The sequence below is a fragment of the Austrofundulus limnaeus genome, unplaced genomic scaffold (genome assembly GCF_001266775.1).
Source record: "Austrofundulus limnaeus strain Quisiro unplaced genomic scaffold, Austrofundulus_limnaeus-1.0 Scaffold21, whole genome shotgun sequence".
NCBI classification, from domain to species: domain Eukaryota; kingdom Metazoa; phylum Chordata; class Actinopteri; order Cyprinodontiformes; family Rivulidae; genus Austrofundulus; species Austrofundulus limnaeus.
In genome coordinates this window covers 3,415,788-3,429,789 of record NW_013952423.1, presented here as the reverse complement: position 1 = coordinate 3,429,789, position 14,002 = coordinate 3,415,788, and the positions used below count along the sequence as shown (strand labels likewise).

Genomic DNA, 14,002 nt, shown 5'->3' with positions numbered 1-14,002 from the left:
AATATTATATGAATGTCCATTATAAGTATTTATAACAACATGTCTCACCTTTACAACAAAAAAATCAGTTTTAAAATCTGATAAAAATTGACTAAGTTATGGTTATTTGAACAGTAAATACACCACACACATTCATGTTAAGAGTGGACCCTGTACCAAGATGGCCYCCGTATGAGGATGCCAGAGACTCCGCTATGACTTATCTAGCCTTTATATATATGTGTGTATGTATGTTTTTACCCATGGGGGCCACTGACAGCAGGTGGTCGTTCAGCTCTCCTCTCTCRGTGGCGAGCTGCAGCGCCCCCTGCAGGTCCCCGCTCCACAGCCGCAGGTACACCACAGAGTCATAGTGACCCGCCTCCACGTGGGCCTCCTCTGAGGATCAGCAGAGACAGATCAAACTGTAGCTCCTCCTCTGCAGCCGAGCTTTAACTCTGCTCCTCTGACCCACCTTCAGCCTGAAACATGCGGCGCAGAGCCGCTCTGTCGTGGAACAGGCCCAGCTGGACCTGGTCTCCCTGGCCCGGGACACAGCCTGCAGGCGGGGCTGAAAACACAGACAAGTTAGCGGCGGGGTTTTTAGAAGCAGAACCGGGTCRGACGGGCTCACCGGCTGAGTGTTTGATGGATGCCAGGGTGACGCAGTCCTGCAGCAGGTCSTCTTTGGGCCGGTGGTCCATGGAGGTGCTGAGGGGCAGCATGGAGCGAGCCTTCTTCTTCTTCAGCAGCTGCACATCTGGAGGCATTAAAAACACATCGAATCATCTGATTTCAACAATTACAGCTGGGTTTCTTCTGTTTTACCTCTAGACAACCCAAATAAATGTAGTTTAGAACCGAGGTGTAAAAAGAAACAAATGAATCTTTTATAAACACATTTAACAGAAGTCTTCCTGTAAAMAGCAGCATGAATCTTTTATTGTTTCTAATCAAAGTTTAGGTGTAAATAAACGCTCGTGTTCAGTTTAACCACGCAGAAACTGAATTATTTCACATAAGACAGTCCATTATTAATTCACATTTGTGTTAATAAAATGTCTTGTGTTGGAGTTTGGGTGAAATCAGACCTGTTTTGTCTTTGTTTTTGGCAGCAGACACACATTTCCTCTGCGTCTCTGGAWTTGCTGAAAAGATAAAAACATAATTTTTTTAATTTCAGCTGAAGTTTTCCAACTGATTTTTGTTTCTTTTCACCACCTGGAGCGTCCAGGCTGTTTGTGGATTTGACTTCGTCTTCTTCTCCTTCAGACGTCACCGCCGGATCTCCTGCGGGACCGGACTCTCCTGCAGGACCAGGCTCTCCTGCTGGACCAGGCTCTCCGTTGGGCTTGGGCCCCGCGCCTCCTGCGGACGCTGCGGTCGTCTTGTTCTTCTTCTTCTGCTGCTTGGAGGTGGCCTTCTTCTCCTGCAGCAGGACCATCTTCTTCCCTGACATGAGAAGGTTTCAGTCCGGTGGTTTTACCCGGGTCCAGGTGCTGATCCAGATCCAGATCCAGATCCTTACCTTTGGGTGGTTTGGTGAACTCCTGCTTGGACACCCTCCACTCGTGCACGGTGAAGTCCTTCCCTCCGGTCCAGACCACGTCCGGATCCACAGGTGACCAGTCCACGCACAGCAGGTAGCTGTTGTGACCGCGGTAGTTGGAGACCGCCGCCTCCTCCAGGACGTCCCACACCTGGTCCAGCACCAGAACCACAGAAGCTTTAGGGGCTCTAGAAACCAGAACCACAGGTTCCACACCTGCACACTGACCTGCGCCGTGCCATCGTACGAGGCCGTCACCAGCCGGCCGCTCTGATGCGGGCTCCAGGCCATATCCGTGATCTTCGCCGTGTGACCGCACAACCTGCGGTACGCCTCGTTCAGGACCACCGGCTCCTCCGGGGGGCTCTCTGCACAAACAGGAAACAGGTGGGATGGTTTTACTTAGCTAGTTTTACTGTCTACATACTGTTGGTACTTTTAGGTTTTAGCTAGCATTTTGCTACATTTAGCTAAAGTTTTGCTACTTTTTCATTTTACTTAAGNCTTTTGAGCTTTTAGCTGGTATTTTTCTCTTTTTATTTAGACTTTAGCTATTTTACTGTCTACATATTGTTGATACTTTCTGCTTTTAGCTAGCATTTTGCTACATCTAGACAGGAAACAGGTGGGATGTTTTTACCGTGGCAGCGCGGCGGCGTGGCAGAGAGCTTACCGATGACGGAGCGGAGGTTGTGGATGAAGACGATGGCGTTGCTGGAGCCCGAGGCCAGCAGTGCGCTCAGCTCCGGGGGACAGTCGTGGTCCGGGTGCCATCGTAAGGAGTTGATGATCTTGTGGTGCTGCTGGATGCTGCAGAGCTGCTTCAGGTCCGGAGCCTGAAACACATCGATGCTCCTGAGGGGGGTCAGAGGTCAGACAGGAGAAGAGAAGCATGATTAATGATTAATCAGGAAGTGACAGATGAACTCTGACTGACGGGCTGTTAGGATTCCACTCACCCGTCCTCATTGCCGATGGCAACAACTTTCCCATCAGGCTTCCAGCTGAGGTCAGTGTGTGGAGACAACTTGTGCTGTCGGGACACAAAATAATAAAATGTAACTAGAACAGTTCCTGGAGAGACTGAAAGGGCTCGCCACATGCCGTCCAATTTAAATATACTGTTTGTTGGAGGTCACTGTGATCTACTGCCATCCCAAATATGAGCCAAATATGTCTAAAAATTACTGAGTTATTGTCAATTCAGCAGTTTAGCTACAGKAGCCATGTTGGATTTTTGATTTAGATTCAGTTTTTGATGGAGATCCTTCATTAATTTGTATATAAGTTATTAAAAGTGTAAGTGTCCGGCAGCAGATCAGCAGCTTTCACTTTGAACCTGGATGTTGTTGGTGTCTCTGATCAGCTTGTCGATGTCGGACGCCTCGCCGCTCAGCTTCCCCGGGTCGTGCTGCAGGATGGTGCCTTCGCCCGCGCAGCTGTACAGACTGTAGCTCTGTTTCCCTTCTGCGCCTGAACGCCACACACACACACACACACACACACACACACACACACACACACACACACACACACACACACACACTTCAGAACTCTGAACAGAAACATGATTAAGAATGCTGTTTAGCTTTTAGCTACTGTACTGCTTGTTTTAGCTAGTGTTACCTTCTTTGGATTTTAGCTAATGTTAACACCTCAGTTTCACCTTTAGATTTTAGCTGATGTTAACACCTCAGTTTCAGCTTCTTTGATTTTAGCTAATATTAACACCTCAGTTTCACCTTTAGATTTTAGCTAATGTTAACACCTCAGTTTCAGCTTCTTTAGCAGGTTTGTGTAAAGCCACTCAGCTCAGTGTTCTTCAGCTCTTTGTGTTTCAGAGACATCAGCTGATTAGCGGAACAGAGCAGCAGCGCTGATTGACACGCTAATCAAAATGCTACGTGCTAACAGCTGGCACACCAAGTTAACGCTGCATGAGCAAGTCTAACAGCCGAAGTGTAGCTGCCAGCGTTTCCTCGGCTCCTTCAATTGCAAAAAGGCCACGCGGAGGCACTGAGCTTTTTGCTGACTCGTCGTTTCTTTCCCGAACCACAGTTTAATCTCAGCTGGGTCAGAAGATCCAGCTGCTGCTGAGAGCTCGTTAGGAACTCACCGAAGGACACGGGGGGGARCGGGGGTCCCCACGCCAATGTGTAGACGGTCTTCCTGTGATAGGAGCTCGATATCTGAGGAGGCCTGGAGGAAACGAAGCAGAACAGTTAGAGCAGCCGAAATCAGCTTAAAAACTCTGGAAACTTCCAACAATAAATTCTGCAAACAGTTTAAACTCAGAACAGAAACATTTACAGAAGATTCTGTCAGCAAGTTTTAAATACCGCAGATTTAWTTAATTTCCATTATTAAGAAAAAAGATCTCTGGGAGTTGTTCTGTCAGATCTTTAGCTAATAAAAGCTAAAGTTTCAGCTTATTGTTCCACTCAGGATAAACATAAACTATTAGAGAAGTTCACAGACATGAAACAGATTAAAAACATCAAGATACACAGCTAGCAGCTGAAGTCTGTTCTCTATCAGCTAAAACCACAGCACATCGTAGCTAAAAAAAAAAACGGTAAGGTTGACTGAGCTTTAGCTGTGGCGGCCATTTTGAATAAGAGCAGTTTTAACAGGTTTAGAAGGTTTCTCCAGGCAGGTCTTTTGGGTTTTTAGTGATCAGCCGAAGCCGTTTCTTTTTCATTTCTTTTTGTGTGGGTGCACTTTTCTGTTCAACACGTGTTAAAGTTAACAGAATAATTACGATAAAATTCATTCCTTTATTTATTTTGTTTATTAACCTACTTGTTGGAGAAGACGTCGTAAATCCCAACTTTTCCATCGTCCGTTCCAAAACACAGCCAGCCTTCTTTCCTCGGATGCCACGCCAGCTGCCAGAAACAAAACAAACCTTCCCTCAGGTGGTCTCTCAGTCTGATGCTCACTCACAGAAACCGTCCTGTTGTTTCACAGACGGTGGAAAATCCAGGAGGAACCCCTCACCGCCGTGACCTTGGACTTGATGCCCTGCCAGAAGGACCGGAGGTCGTACTGGTTCTGAGCGCTCAGCGTGTTCCAAACCCGGATCATGTTGTCCCCGACGCCGAGGGCCAGGCAGCCCACGCCCACCGGGGAGAAGGTCAGGGTGTAGACGTGACCCCCCAGGGTGGGCAGGGTCCAACAGCAGCCCAAAGAGTTCAGGTCCCAGCATTTGATCTGACCAAAACATAAGGTTTTATGTTTTATTTCAATGTAAAAATGCTGAGTCAGCACGCACATCACTTCCTGTTTGTTTCAATGCACGTCTTCGTTTATCAAAACTTCGGCTCATTCAGGTTTTTGTCTTTATACTTTTCTAAATCTTTTTATTTTATTTACAAAAGTTTTAGTCTAAAAACATTTTTCTTACTGAGGCCAGCTTCAGCATACTGCCTATGATTTTAGCTACTGTTCAGCTACTTTAAGCTATCATCTATCATTCCCAGACTTTTAGCTTTTAGCTAGCCTACTGCTACATTTAGCTAAAGTTTTGATTCTTGTATGTTTTACTTGAGCCTTTTGAGCTTTTAGCTGGTGTTTCTCTTTTTATTTAGACTTTTGCTATTTTTACTTTCTACATACTGTTGGTACTTTTAGCTTTTAGCTAGCATTTTGCTATATTTAGCTAAAATTTAGCTACTTTTTCATTTTATTTAAGCCTTTTGAGCTTTTAGCTGGTGTTTCTCTTTTTATTTAGACTTAAGCTATTTTTACTTTCTAAATACTGTTGGTACTTTTAGCTTTTAGCTAGCATTTTGCTATATTTAGCTAAAGTTTTGCTACTTGTATGTTTTACCTAAGCCCTTTGAGCTTTTAGCTGTTTTTTTATTTAGACTTTAGCTATTTTTACTGTCTACATATTGTTGGTACTTTTAGCTTTTAGCTAGCATTTTGTTACATTTGGCTAGAATGTTTCTAATTTTTAGCCTTTTTTTAGAACAGCCTTTTAAAGAAAACCGATTGTTTTAAATGTCGAGTGAAGCAGAAAGCAGAAGCCCTGATCCGAGCAGCCTCTGARGGTTCTGGTGACCCACCTCTCGGTCCATGGAGGTGCTGATGAGCAGCTCTCTGTCCTGCAGCTGCACAGAACTCATGTTGAAGACAATTCGGCTGTGGTTCTGACCGTCCGACGCTCCAAACAGACTCCACTTCTGCTTCCCCGACTTGACCAGGTCCCACATCACCAGCTCCCCGCTGTGACCCCAAACAACAAACAGTTTGACTAAAAACTGGTTCGGAGGTTTTCAGCCTCTGAGACGGACCAACCTGAAGCAGCTGGACACGAGCTGCGTGGCTCTTCCCTTCGGCCAGTGGACGTTCAGCCAGATCCTCTCTCGCACCGCGGGGTCGACGGGGGAACCTCTTCTCTTCAGGAAGGGCAGCTTCAGTGTCATCACGCCTAACGAGACAGGAAACAGACCTCAGCTTCCATCTAATCCGAACTATAATCCTAAARCTTGCTTCTACCTTTCCCCCTGGCCGTGCTCCAGATCCTCAGCGTCTGGTCTTTGCTCCCCGACGCCAGAAAGCAGCCGGTCTCCTCTCCTGCAGGGACTCCATTAGCTCCTGTAAAAACCCAAAGTAGCTTCAGATCCAAGCATCTCTCTTCCTGGAAGTGAACAAGGTGTCGCACGGTTACCCTCGCTGTCCTCGGCTCTGCCGCACAGAGCGTCCTCGCCGCTCAGAGGCGACCACYCCAGCGAGTGGATCTCGTTGTCGTGTCCACGGAGGCGGTGCGTCACTTCGCCTCTCTTACTCACGTCGATCAGGACGATCATCCCGTCTTTGTACCTGCAGCAGGGTTCTGCTGTTAGCTACAGTTAAACCTCTAAACCTGAACAGAGAGAAACTGGTTCTGAGGGTTCTGTTCCCACCCCACGGCCACGGACGTCCAGCTGTGAGGGCAGCAGCTCAGGCAGAAGATGGTCCTCGGCTCGGGGAAGAAGCTGCTGGTGTCCCCGGTGTGGAACCAGTGGAGGACCACCACGCCTTTCTCATCGCCCGACACCACCAGGTTCTTATCGGCGGGGGACCAGTGCACCGCCGAGACGGCACTCTGAGAGCACACACACAGCCAGGATCACTTCCTGTCTCCATGTTCGGGTGAAGTAACCAAGAATATTTAATGTTCAAAGAACTTATTCATTTTGTACTGATTTTTTTCTAGTTTGCTCCATCTGCAGAATAAAAACGTCTTTATTTACTCAATGTTTCAGGGAGAAGAGAGGAAACTAAAACTAAATAATTAATTATTTTTTTGCAAAAACTCTGAATGTTGAGCAATTTTTGGAAGAAGCTGAAATTGAATAGCAGACAGCTAAAAGTAGCAAAGGTAAAATATTAAATTAACAGCTAAAAGCAAAGTCAGCAAAAAACAAAAAACTAATTAAAAGTAGCAAAAAAACTGCAAGGAGAACCTCAGTTTAGCCTGTTAGCTTTTGCGTTAGCGCCGAGCTAATATACAGTAAACATMGCATTAGACACTAATGCTTCAAATATATATATATATGCATTGCTAACGTCATATCACTATATACATATATTTATTAGCTTGGGGGCTAARGCTGAGGCTAACAGGTTAAGCTGAGGTTCTCCTCCCATAAAGCAGCTCTGTCATCATTAACCAGCATGCTTTGCAGTGTAAATAAAATGCTGACATCCATGTGACAATATATATTTTTTAATATTAAAAACGAATCAGCCTACAGTATTTTTTCAGTCTTTGTTTTCCAGTAAATGTTTTTGTACTCGGCTCTAAATCTAAGCATGCAGTGCAGCCCTCCAGCCAGCAGGGGGCGTCAGTACGACATGAGAAACAGGTGGACCTCTCACCTGGTGGGCAGCATCCTCCCTGATCAGAGTCCTGGACCCGGAGTCCCAGAAGCGAACAGTGCCGTCGGTGGAGGAGCTGACGCAGACGTGACTCTGCTCGGCGTGCTGACAGAACGAGAAGCCCGACACCAGGTCCCTGTGGCCCGCGAGCTCACCTGTAGACCCCCAACAGACCACCAACAGGACCCTTTACATCTCAGCACCTGTCCTCTCTGTGAACCTTATTACTGACACTGTTATTACTATTGTTACTGTTATTACTGTTGTAATATTATTACTGTTATGTTATTACTGTTGTTATAATGTTATTACTGTTGTTATAATGTTATTACTATTATTATATTGTTATTACTATTATTATATTATTACTATTGTTGTTATTACTATTGTTGTAAAGTTATTACTGTTATAATGTTATTACTATTGTTATTACTGTTGTTATAGTGTTATTATCTGAGTGCATTTGTTGTATTTTCATACATAACAACCAAATGTGTCTGTGAGACTCATCATCATCATCATCATCATCATCATCATCATCATCATCATCATCATCATCAGTCAGGTACAAGCACCCTCCACCTGTGATCCTCATTAAAGACAGGTAAGGACATACTAATGTCCCCTGTCCATCGATAAGGACAGGAGGACGTCCTTTTTCACGGCTTCCTTCAYGATTTCCTAAAGGATCACGTTACCTGACCTGGACCAACCCCCTTCWGTGTCTTCTAGGTCTGCACCAGGAAGAAGTCATGATCCAAAACCAGGACAGGGACTCTACCGTGGACCTGAACCAGGATGACATTGGACCTCAGCATGTAGGAGGACCAATGGGCCTGAACCAGGACTAAAGTGGACCTGAACCAGGATTACAGTGGACCTGAACCAGGACCACAGTGGACCTGAACGTGTAGGAGGATCAGTGGACCTGAACCAGGACTACAGCGGACCTAAAGCAGGACTACAGTGGACCTCAGCGTGTAGGAGGACCAGTGGACCTGAACCAGGACTACAGTGGACCTGAAGCAGGACTACAGTGGACCTCAGCATGTAGGAGGATCAGTGGACCTGAACCAGGACTACAGTGGACCTGAAGCAGGACTACAGTGGACCTGAACCAGGACTACAGTGGACCTGAACCAGGAAAACGGTGGACCTGAACCAGGACTACAGCAGACCTGAACCAGGACTACAGTGGACCTGAACCAGGACTACAGTGGACCTGAACCAGGACTACAGTGGACCTGAACCAGGACTACGGTGGACCTGAACCAGGACTACGGTGGACCTGAACCAGGACTACGGTGGACCTGCTGAACCAGGACTACAGTGGACCTGAACCAGGACTACAGGGGACCTGAACCAGGACTACAGGGGACCTTAGCGTGCAGGAGGATCAGTGGACCTGAAGCAGGACTACAGTGGACCTGAACCAGGACTACAGTGGACCTGAACCAGGACTATGGTGGACCTGAACCAGGACTACGGTGGACCTGAACCAGGACTACGGTGGACCTGAACCAGGACTACAGTGGACCTGAAGCAGGATTACAGTGGACCTGAAGCAGGACTACAGTGGACCTGAAGCAGGACTACAGTGGACCTGAAGCAGGATTACAGTGGACCTGAAGCAGGACTACAGTGGACCTGAAGCAGGACTACTGTGGACCTGAACGTGTAGGAGGATCAGTGGACCTGAACCAGGACTACAGTGGACCTGAACCAGGACTACAGTGGACCTGAACCAGGACTACAGTGGACCTGAACCAGGACTACAGTGGACCTGAACCAGGACTCTGTTTCTCTGACAAAGCTACGATAAGTTGGTATTTTGTGAACTTCTCGGGTCAGAACCGGACCACCTGTCTGCTGAGTGACACACACAAACTCACCTGTTACCCTGCACGTGGACCCAGAAACATCAATCAAGTAAACGATGTTTTTGGCTCCGACACCAAACAAACCGTGAGTGTTGACGTCACTGCAGCGCGAGGAGTACCAGTTGGGAGAGGCGGGAAGCGACCTTTCCTTCATGTCGCCTCGGTCACTTTGAATAAATTAGTTTTTTTTACTAATTAAATCTTAAACAAAACCAAAACAAACTTCTTTTCGCATGGACCGTGACTGCAGCGTGAGCAACCGTAAACTGTGGCGGTGGTGTCGTAAATGCAGATGTTGACGAGTACGGAATCCCTACTGGGTCGAATCACGCAAGTTCGCTTTTTGAAAAACTTTTTATTTAAATTTTTATTCTCAATACAATTAATGAAGCTTATAAATCAAAACACATACATAGCGATTTGATCCACGCATTCCATAAAGTTATCATATTAATTGTATATATCCGCACATTAAACGTTTATACCGTAAAGCGAAGACATGAGTCGTAAAAATTCAACATGGCGGCCATGGTGAAAGGACGCGGTGAGCTCAGTTCTGATAAAATTACAGTTTTTTCCTGTGCTGTGTCCGTTTTATAATGCTTTATTGTTTGTTTATAGGTATTGCTTTTATTATGAGTATACCTAAGTTGTTCCTGTCGAGGTAAGAACAGTTTTTATTCTGAAGCTTGAAAACTGTTTAAAATAAAAACATAAATGCAGCCCGGGACTTACAGTGTCCACAGGTACATGTGGGTGTACTTAGAAGGGTACTTACAGGGTCCACAGGTACATGTGGTGTACTTAGAAGGGTACTTACAGGGTCCACAGGTACATGTGGGTGTACTTAGGAGGGTACTTACAGGGTCCGTACGGTAGAACTTGTGGGGGTATTTAGACAGTTACTTACAGGACTCCTGAGGGATACTTGGAAGGTTCATGCCTGGGTACTTGCAGAGTACAGTGTACTTTTGGGTATACTTATAAGAGTAKTTAAAGAGTCTATACAGTGGTACTTACAAGGTACATACACAGGCACTTTAAGAGTACCTATGTGACTTAGAGAATACCTGCAGCAGTACTAACAGGCTTCCTGTGGGTATTTTTCAGTATACAGTTCAGTTTCTACATTTAGTACATTGCCTTTAGTATTATTTTGATTTTAAAGGATGATGTATTGATTAATATATTTAATTTTTAAACCTTTATGAAAATAGTTTCACTTCAGTTTGAGAAGATTTTAAAGTGAATCGGTGAATTCTTTGCATCACGATGCCTCGCATGTCTCTGGATCCCTGTCCAGATCTCTGGTTCCAGCTGGGGCGTCTCAGCAGCTGTCCCGTCTCCACACCGGCACTTCACTGAACAGAAGTAACTGGGAGAGGAAAAACCTGAAGGTTTATCCTCCGCAGCTGCCTGATGAGCCTCGCAGACCAGCTGTGAGTTTGACCTCCTGGTGTCGTCAAAATAGACTCACGATTTATTGTTACTGTGATAAACTGATGTTTACTGTGATAAACTGATGTTTTAATGTGATAAACTGATGTTTTACTGTGATAAACTGATGTTTTAATGTGATAAACTGATGCTTAAAGTGATAAAGTCATGTTTAACACAAAATATTTCTCTGCAGGAGGTCCACCACAGCAGGAGGCAGATCAAATATAGCCATCATAAGATGTGGTATTTGGCCAAACTGGTAAAAAAAATAATTTGTTATTTTGAGAATTTAAGTCATTGATTTCAACATTTGAAGATATATCACAACACTATTATTAAATTTAGACTTGCTTTGGCTGCAGTGTTGGTGMCTGCAGCTCTCTGTCAGCCTCTCAGCTCTGCAGAAAAACCTTTTTTCTGATGTTTTTCTGTCTCTTGTAGATCCGGGGGATGAGCATCGARGAAGCTATCGCACAGCTGGAATTCAACGACAAGAAAGGAGCAAGAATCGTGAAGGAGGTTTGTTTAATCACATCAACTCGTTTATTATCACCATATAGTTACTTATTATGTTATGGTTTATTCAGCATTTTACGAGTTTTAGCAAACTGATTTGTCTCAGAGAGGCTGTTCAGAGTTTAACATCAGAAGTGCTCATCTGTGTTTACATTTGTTGATAAAAGGTAAAAACCAAACAGATAAAAATACCTTCAGGCATCTGAACTCTGTTAATATTTTGACATCAACATGATTTAAAACCATCTGAGGTGTATTTTTTGTGGATTTGATGCATTTAATTAATTACCTGATGTGCAGTATGAGAGAAATTAAAGGGGGAGGGTATATAAAATCAGCATTGATCTTTACATCATGTTCTAATGTCATTCCCTCATTTTTGAGAAGTGCTTGGATCTTATAGTAGTTATAGWACTGTATTTATTCATTTCATTTTACAAAACACATTACATACAACAAAACAATACAAATAAAATAAAATGAAAGAAAGCAGAAGAAGAAAAAAATCATATATCTGCTCTTATTTACAAAAATCTATATTAATTTCAAACAATAATAAAACAAAACAAAAAAATCAAAGAGCTGAAAAATAAAAATAGCTGAAATAACAAAAGTCATATCAGGATTGTCATATATGAGTGACTTGAACGTGTCCAGGGAAAATGTTCCGTTTCAAACGACAGCGATGAAAATGTCTAGGTTTGGTTGTTTTAGGTCCTTTTAGAAGCTCAGGAGATGGCAGTGAAGGAACACAACGTGGAATTTAAATCCAACCTGTATYTAGGTGAGTCTGCAAACAGCTAGAATATTGAAACAGAATTAAAGGGAGACTGAAACCTGACTGAAGACTGTAACGTTTGGTGTTTTCATGTGTCCTCCTGCAGAGCAGTCGTTCTCTGCTAAAGGACAGTACCAGAAGAGGATACGGTACCACGGTAAAGGCTATTGCGCCATCATGAACTTATCTTACTGCCACTACTTTGTCAAGCTGGTGGAGGGCCTGCCGCCTAAAGTGGAGGAGAGTACGAGCATCGACAAGGCCAAAGAGTTCGTCCAGAAGCTGAAGAACCGAACCATCGTCCACAGCCTGTAGACCAGACTCACTCTGTGCTCCTGTATCGATTTTTATTTGTAAATAAACTCTGATATGGCTTCAGGTGTGAGGAGGCTGTTGTTTAAACTGCTGTGATCTGTCACTTATTTTAAATTATTGACACAGAAGTAGAGAGAAGCTCAGGTGAAACAAAGACGTTTTTATCTCTTTTATTTTTGTTTCTTTTTACGTGTCCAATAAAAAGAGAGGATTGCGATCCAGGTTTAGATGGAGGTGAGTTCAGGCGTCCCTCAGCAYGACGCAGCTCTAAGTGTCTGTCACATTGGCAGCGTGTCGCGCTGATGCCTGTGTAGTGGTGTTGGTGTGACAGCAGTCAGAACGAGTCCTCCGAGTCCAGACCTGTCAGCATCACTGATCCTCATCCCTTCACTTGGACCGCAGCTCTGTGACAAACCAGCTGCGGGTCCTTTTTTCACCACAACGCAGACCGTCAGAGAGTGAAAGTGTCAGACTCAGCTGGGAGTTGAAATATTTTTAGATCAGATTAGTTCAAGATGGCTGCCAAGGCCAGCTCGACTGAAAACACACAGCTGCAGCACTTATACAGATTTTTTTTGTTATTTTATTCATTTCTTTAAAAATAAAATAAATTTATATAAAATAAAAAAATACAAATCGAGGGCGCTGTGGAGCCGCGAACTAAGATGACAGCTTAAAGTGGATGCTCCGTGTGACCTGCACCAAAACTTCGAAAAACCCAGGATTAAAAACGTAATCTGGACCCAAAAATGTCAAAATCGACCACTTTTAAGGACTGTGATATTTTCACACGAAAACGTGGTTCCCAAAAACCAGCTAAAACTGATACTTCGGTAGCAGATCAAGAGGCCGCTAGCATTGATAGCATGTGTGACCTTAGCATGGTGCTTGCTGAACTTCGGTCGTTGCATTCAGAGTTCGGTGGATTTGGAAACAAAGTGGACAGCATAGATAACCATATGGGTAAAATGACGAAGTCCATTGCCTCTGGAGAAAAACATAGCAGAGGTGAAGCAAAATGTAGCTGCTAATGCTACTAGACTGGAGGAAGCTGAAAACAGAATCGTGTCGGCAGAGGAACTCTTAGAAACTGTTAATCTAATCTTGCCAAAGCCCTGAAGCGAATATCCTACTTGGAAGCTAAGACCGACGACCTGGAGAACCGAGGCCGAGGGAAGAACCTGCGCCTTTTTGTGCTCCGGGAGAACGCTGAGGGTCAGCGGCCTTTGCTGGAGTTTATACGGGAGATGATGCCYCGCTGGCTGGAGACCAATAGATCCTTCATCATTGAGAGGGCCCACCGCACCCTAGCACCTCCAAAACCGAACCACAGAGCCGTCCTCATCCGTTCCCTGAATTTCCAAGATCAGGAATTTGTTTTCTGCTTTACAAAACAACGCAACATTGAATGCGATGGGAATAAACTTTTTTCGTTCAGGATCTTTCAGCAGAAACCATCCGACAGCGAGCGGAGTTCGATAACATCAGGAAAGCTTTTGCTGAAAAAGGAATGTTCCGCGGGTTTCTGTATAATCCAATAATAATATAATTTAATAATATGATAGTATAATATAATCTATGCAAAATGAGGATCCTCCACAAAGGGAAGATACAGCTGTCTTCATCTCCTAAGGAAGCTGGGGATTTCCTCTGCACACACGCTGGACATGATTGACT

General features: G+C 44.6%; 2 protein-coding genes across 2 annotated transcripts in view; one reads left to right on the top strand and one right to left on the bottom strand.

Annotated features, from left to right (window-relative positions):
* gemin5 (gem (nuclear organelle) associated protein 5) overlaps window positions 1-9,664 on the bottom strand; it is a 16,141-nt gene extending 6,477 nt beyond the window's left edge. Inside the window, exons 1-20 of the mRNA XM_014004078.1 lie at window positions 9,289-9,664; window positions 7,397-7,551; window positions 6,439-6,620; window positions 6,204-6,355; window positions 6,032-6,130; window positions 5,831-5,963; window positions 5,599-5,758; window positions 4,529-4,741; window positions 4,331-4,416; window positions 3,645-3,727; window positions 2,868-3,001; window positions 2,488-2,561; window positions 2,202-2,383; window positions 1,757-1,896; window positions 1,508-1,679; window positions 1,201-1,431; window positions 1,071-1,127; window positions 614-739; window positions 455-550; window positions 241-378 (exon numbers count right to left, since the gene is read on the bottom strand). Coding sequence (XP_013859532.1) covers window positions 241-378; window positions 455-550; window positions 614-739; window positions 1,071-1,127; window positions 1,201-1,431; window positions 1,508-1,679; window positions 1,757-1,896; window positions 2,202-2,383; window positions 2,488-2,561; window positions 2,868-3,001; window positions 3,645-3,727; window positions 4,331-4,416; window positions 4,529-4,741; window positions 5,599-5,758; window positions 5,831-5,963; window positions 6,032-6,130; window positions 6,204-6,355; window positions 6,439-6,620; window positions 7,397-7,551; window positions 9,289-9,430 — 2,755 coding nt within the window. The 5' untranslated portion in view covers window positions 9,431-9,664. The remainder of the gene's footprint in view (window positions 1-240; window positions 379-454; window positions 551-613; window positions 740-1,070; window positions 1,128-1,200; window positions 1,432-1,507; window positions 1,680-1,756; window positions 1,897-2,201; window positions 2,384-2,487; window positions 2,562-2,867; window positions 3,002-3,644; window positions 3,728-4,330; window positions 4,417-4,528; window positions 4,742-5,598; window positions 5,759-5,830; window positions 5,964-6,031; window positions 6,131-6,203; window positions 6,356-6,438; window positions 6,621-7,396; window positions 7,552-9,288) is intronic.
* Window positions 9,665-9,761: 97 nt separating this feature from the next.
* mrpl22 (mitochondrial ribosomal protein L22) lies at window positions 9,762-12,412 on the top strand. Its single transcript, XM_014004081.1, has 7 exons — window positions 9,762-9,820; window positions 9,898-9,940; window positions 10,580-10,715; window positions 10,910-10,975; window positions 11,158-11,235; window positions 11,947-12,016; window positions 12,117-12,412. The coding sequence occupies exons 1-7, from the start codon at window positions 9,796-9,798 to the stop codon at window positions 12,323-12,325; spliced, it is 627 nt and encodes a 208-aa protein (XP_013859535.1). The 5' UTR covers window positions 9,762-9,795; the 3' UTR covers window positions 12,326-12,412.
* Window positions 12,413-14,002: the final 1,590 nt, after the last annotated feature.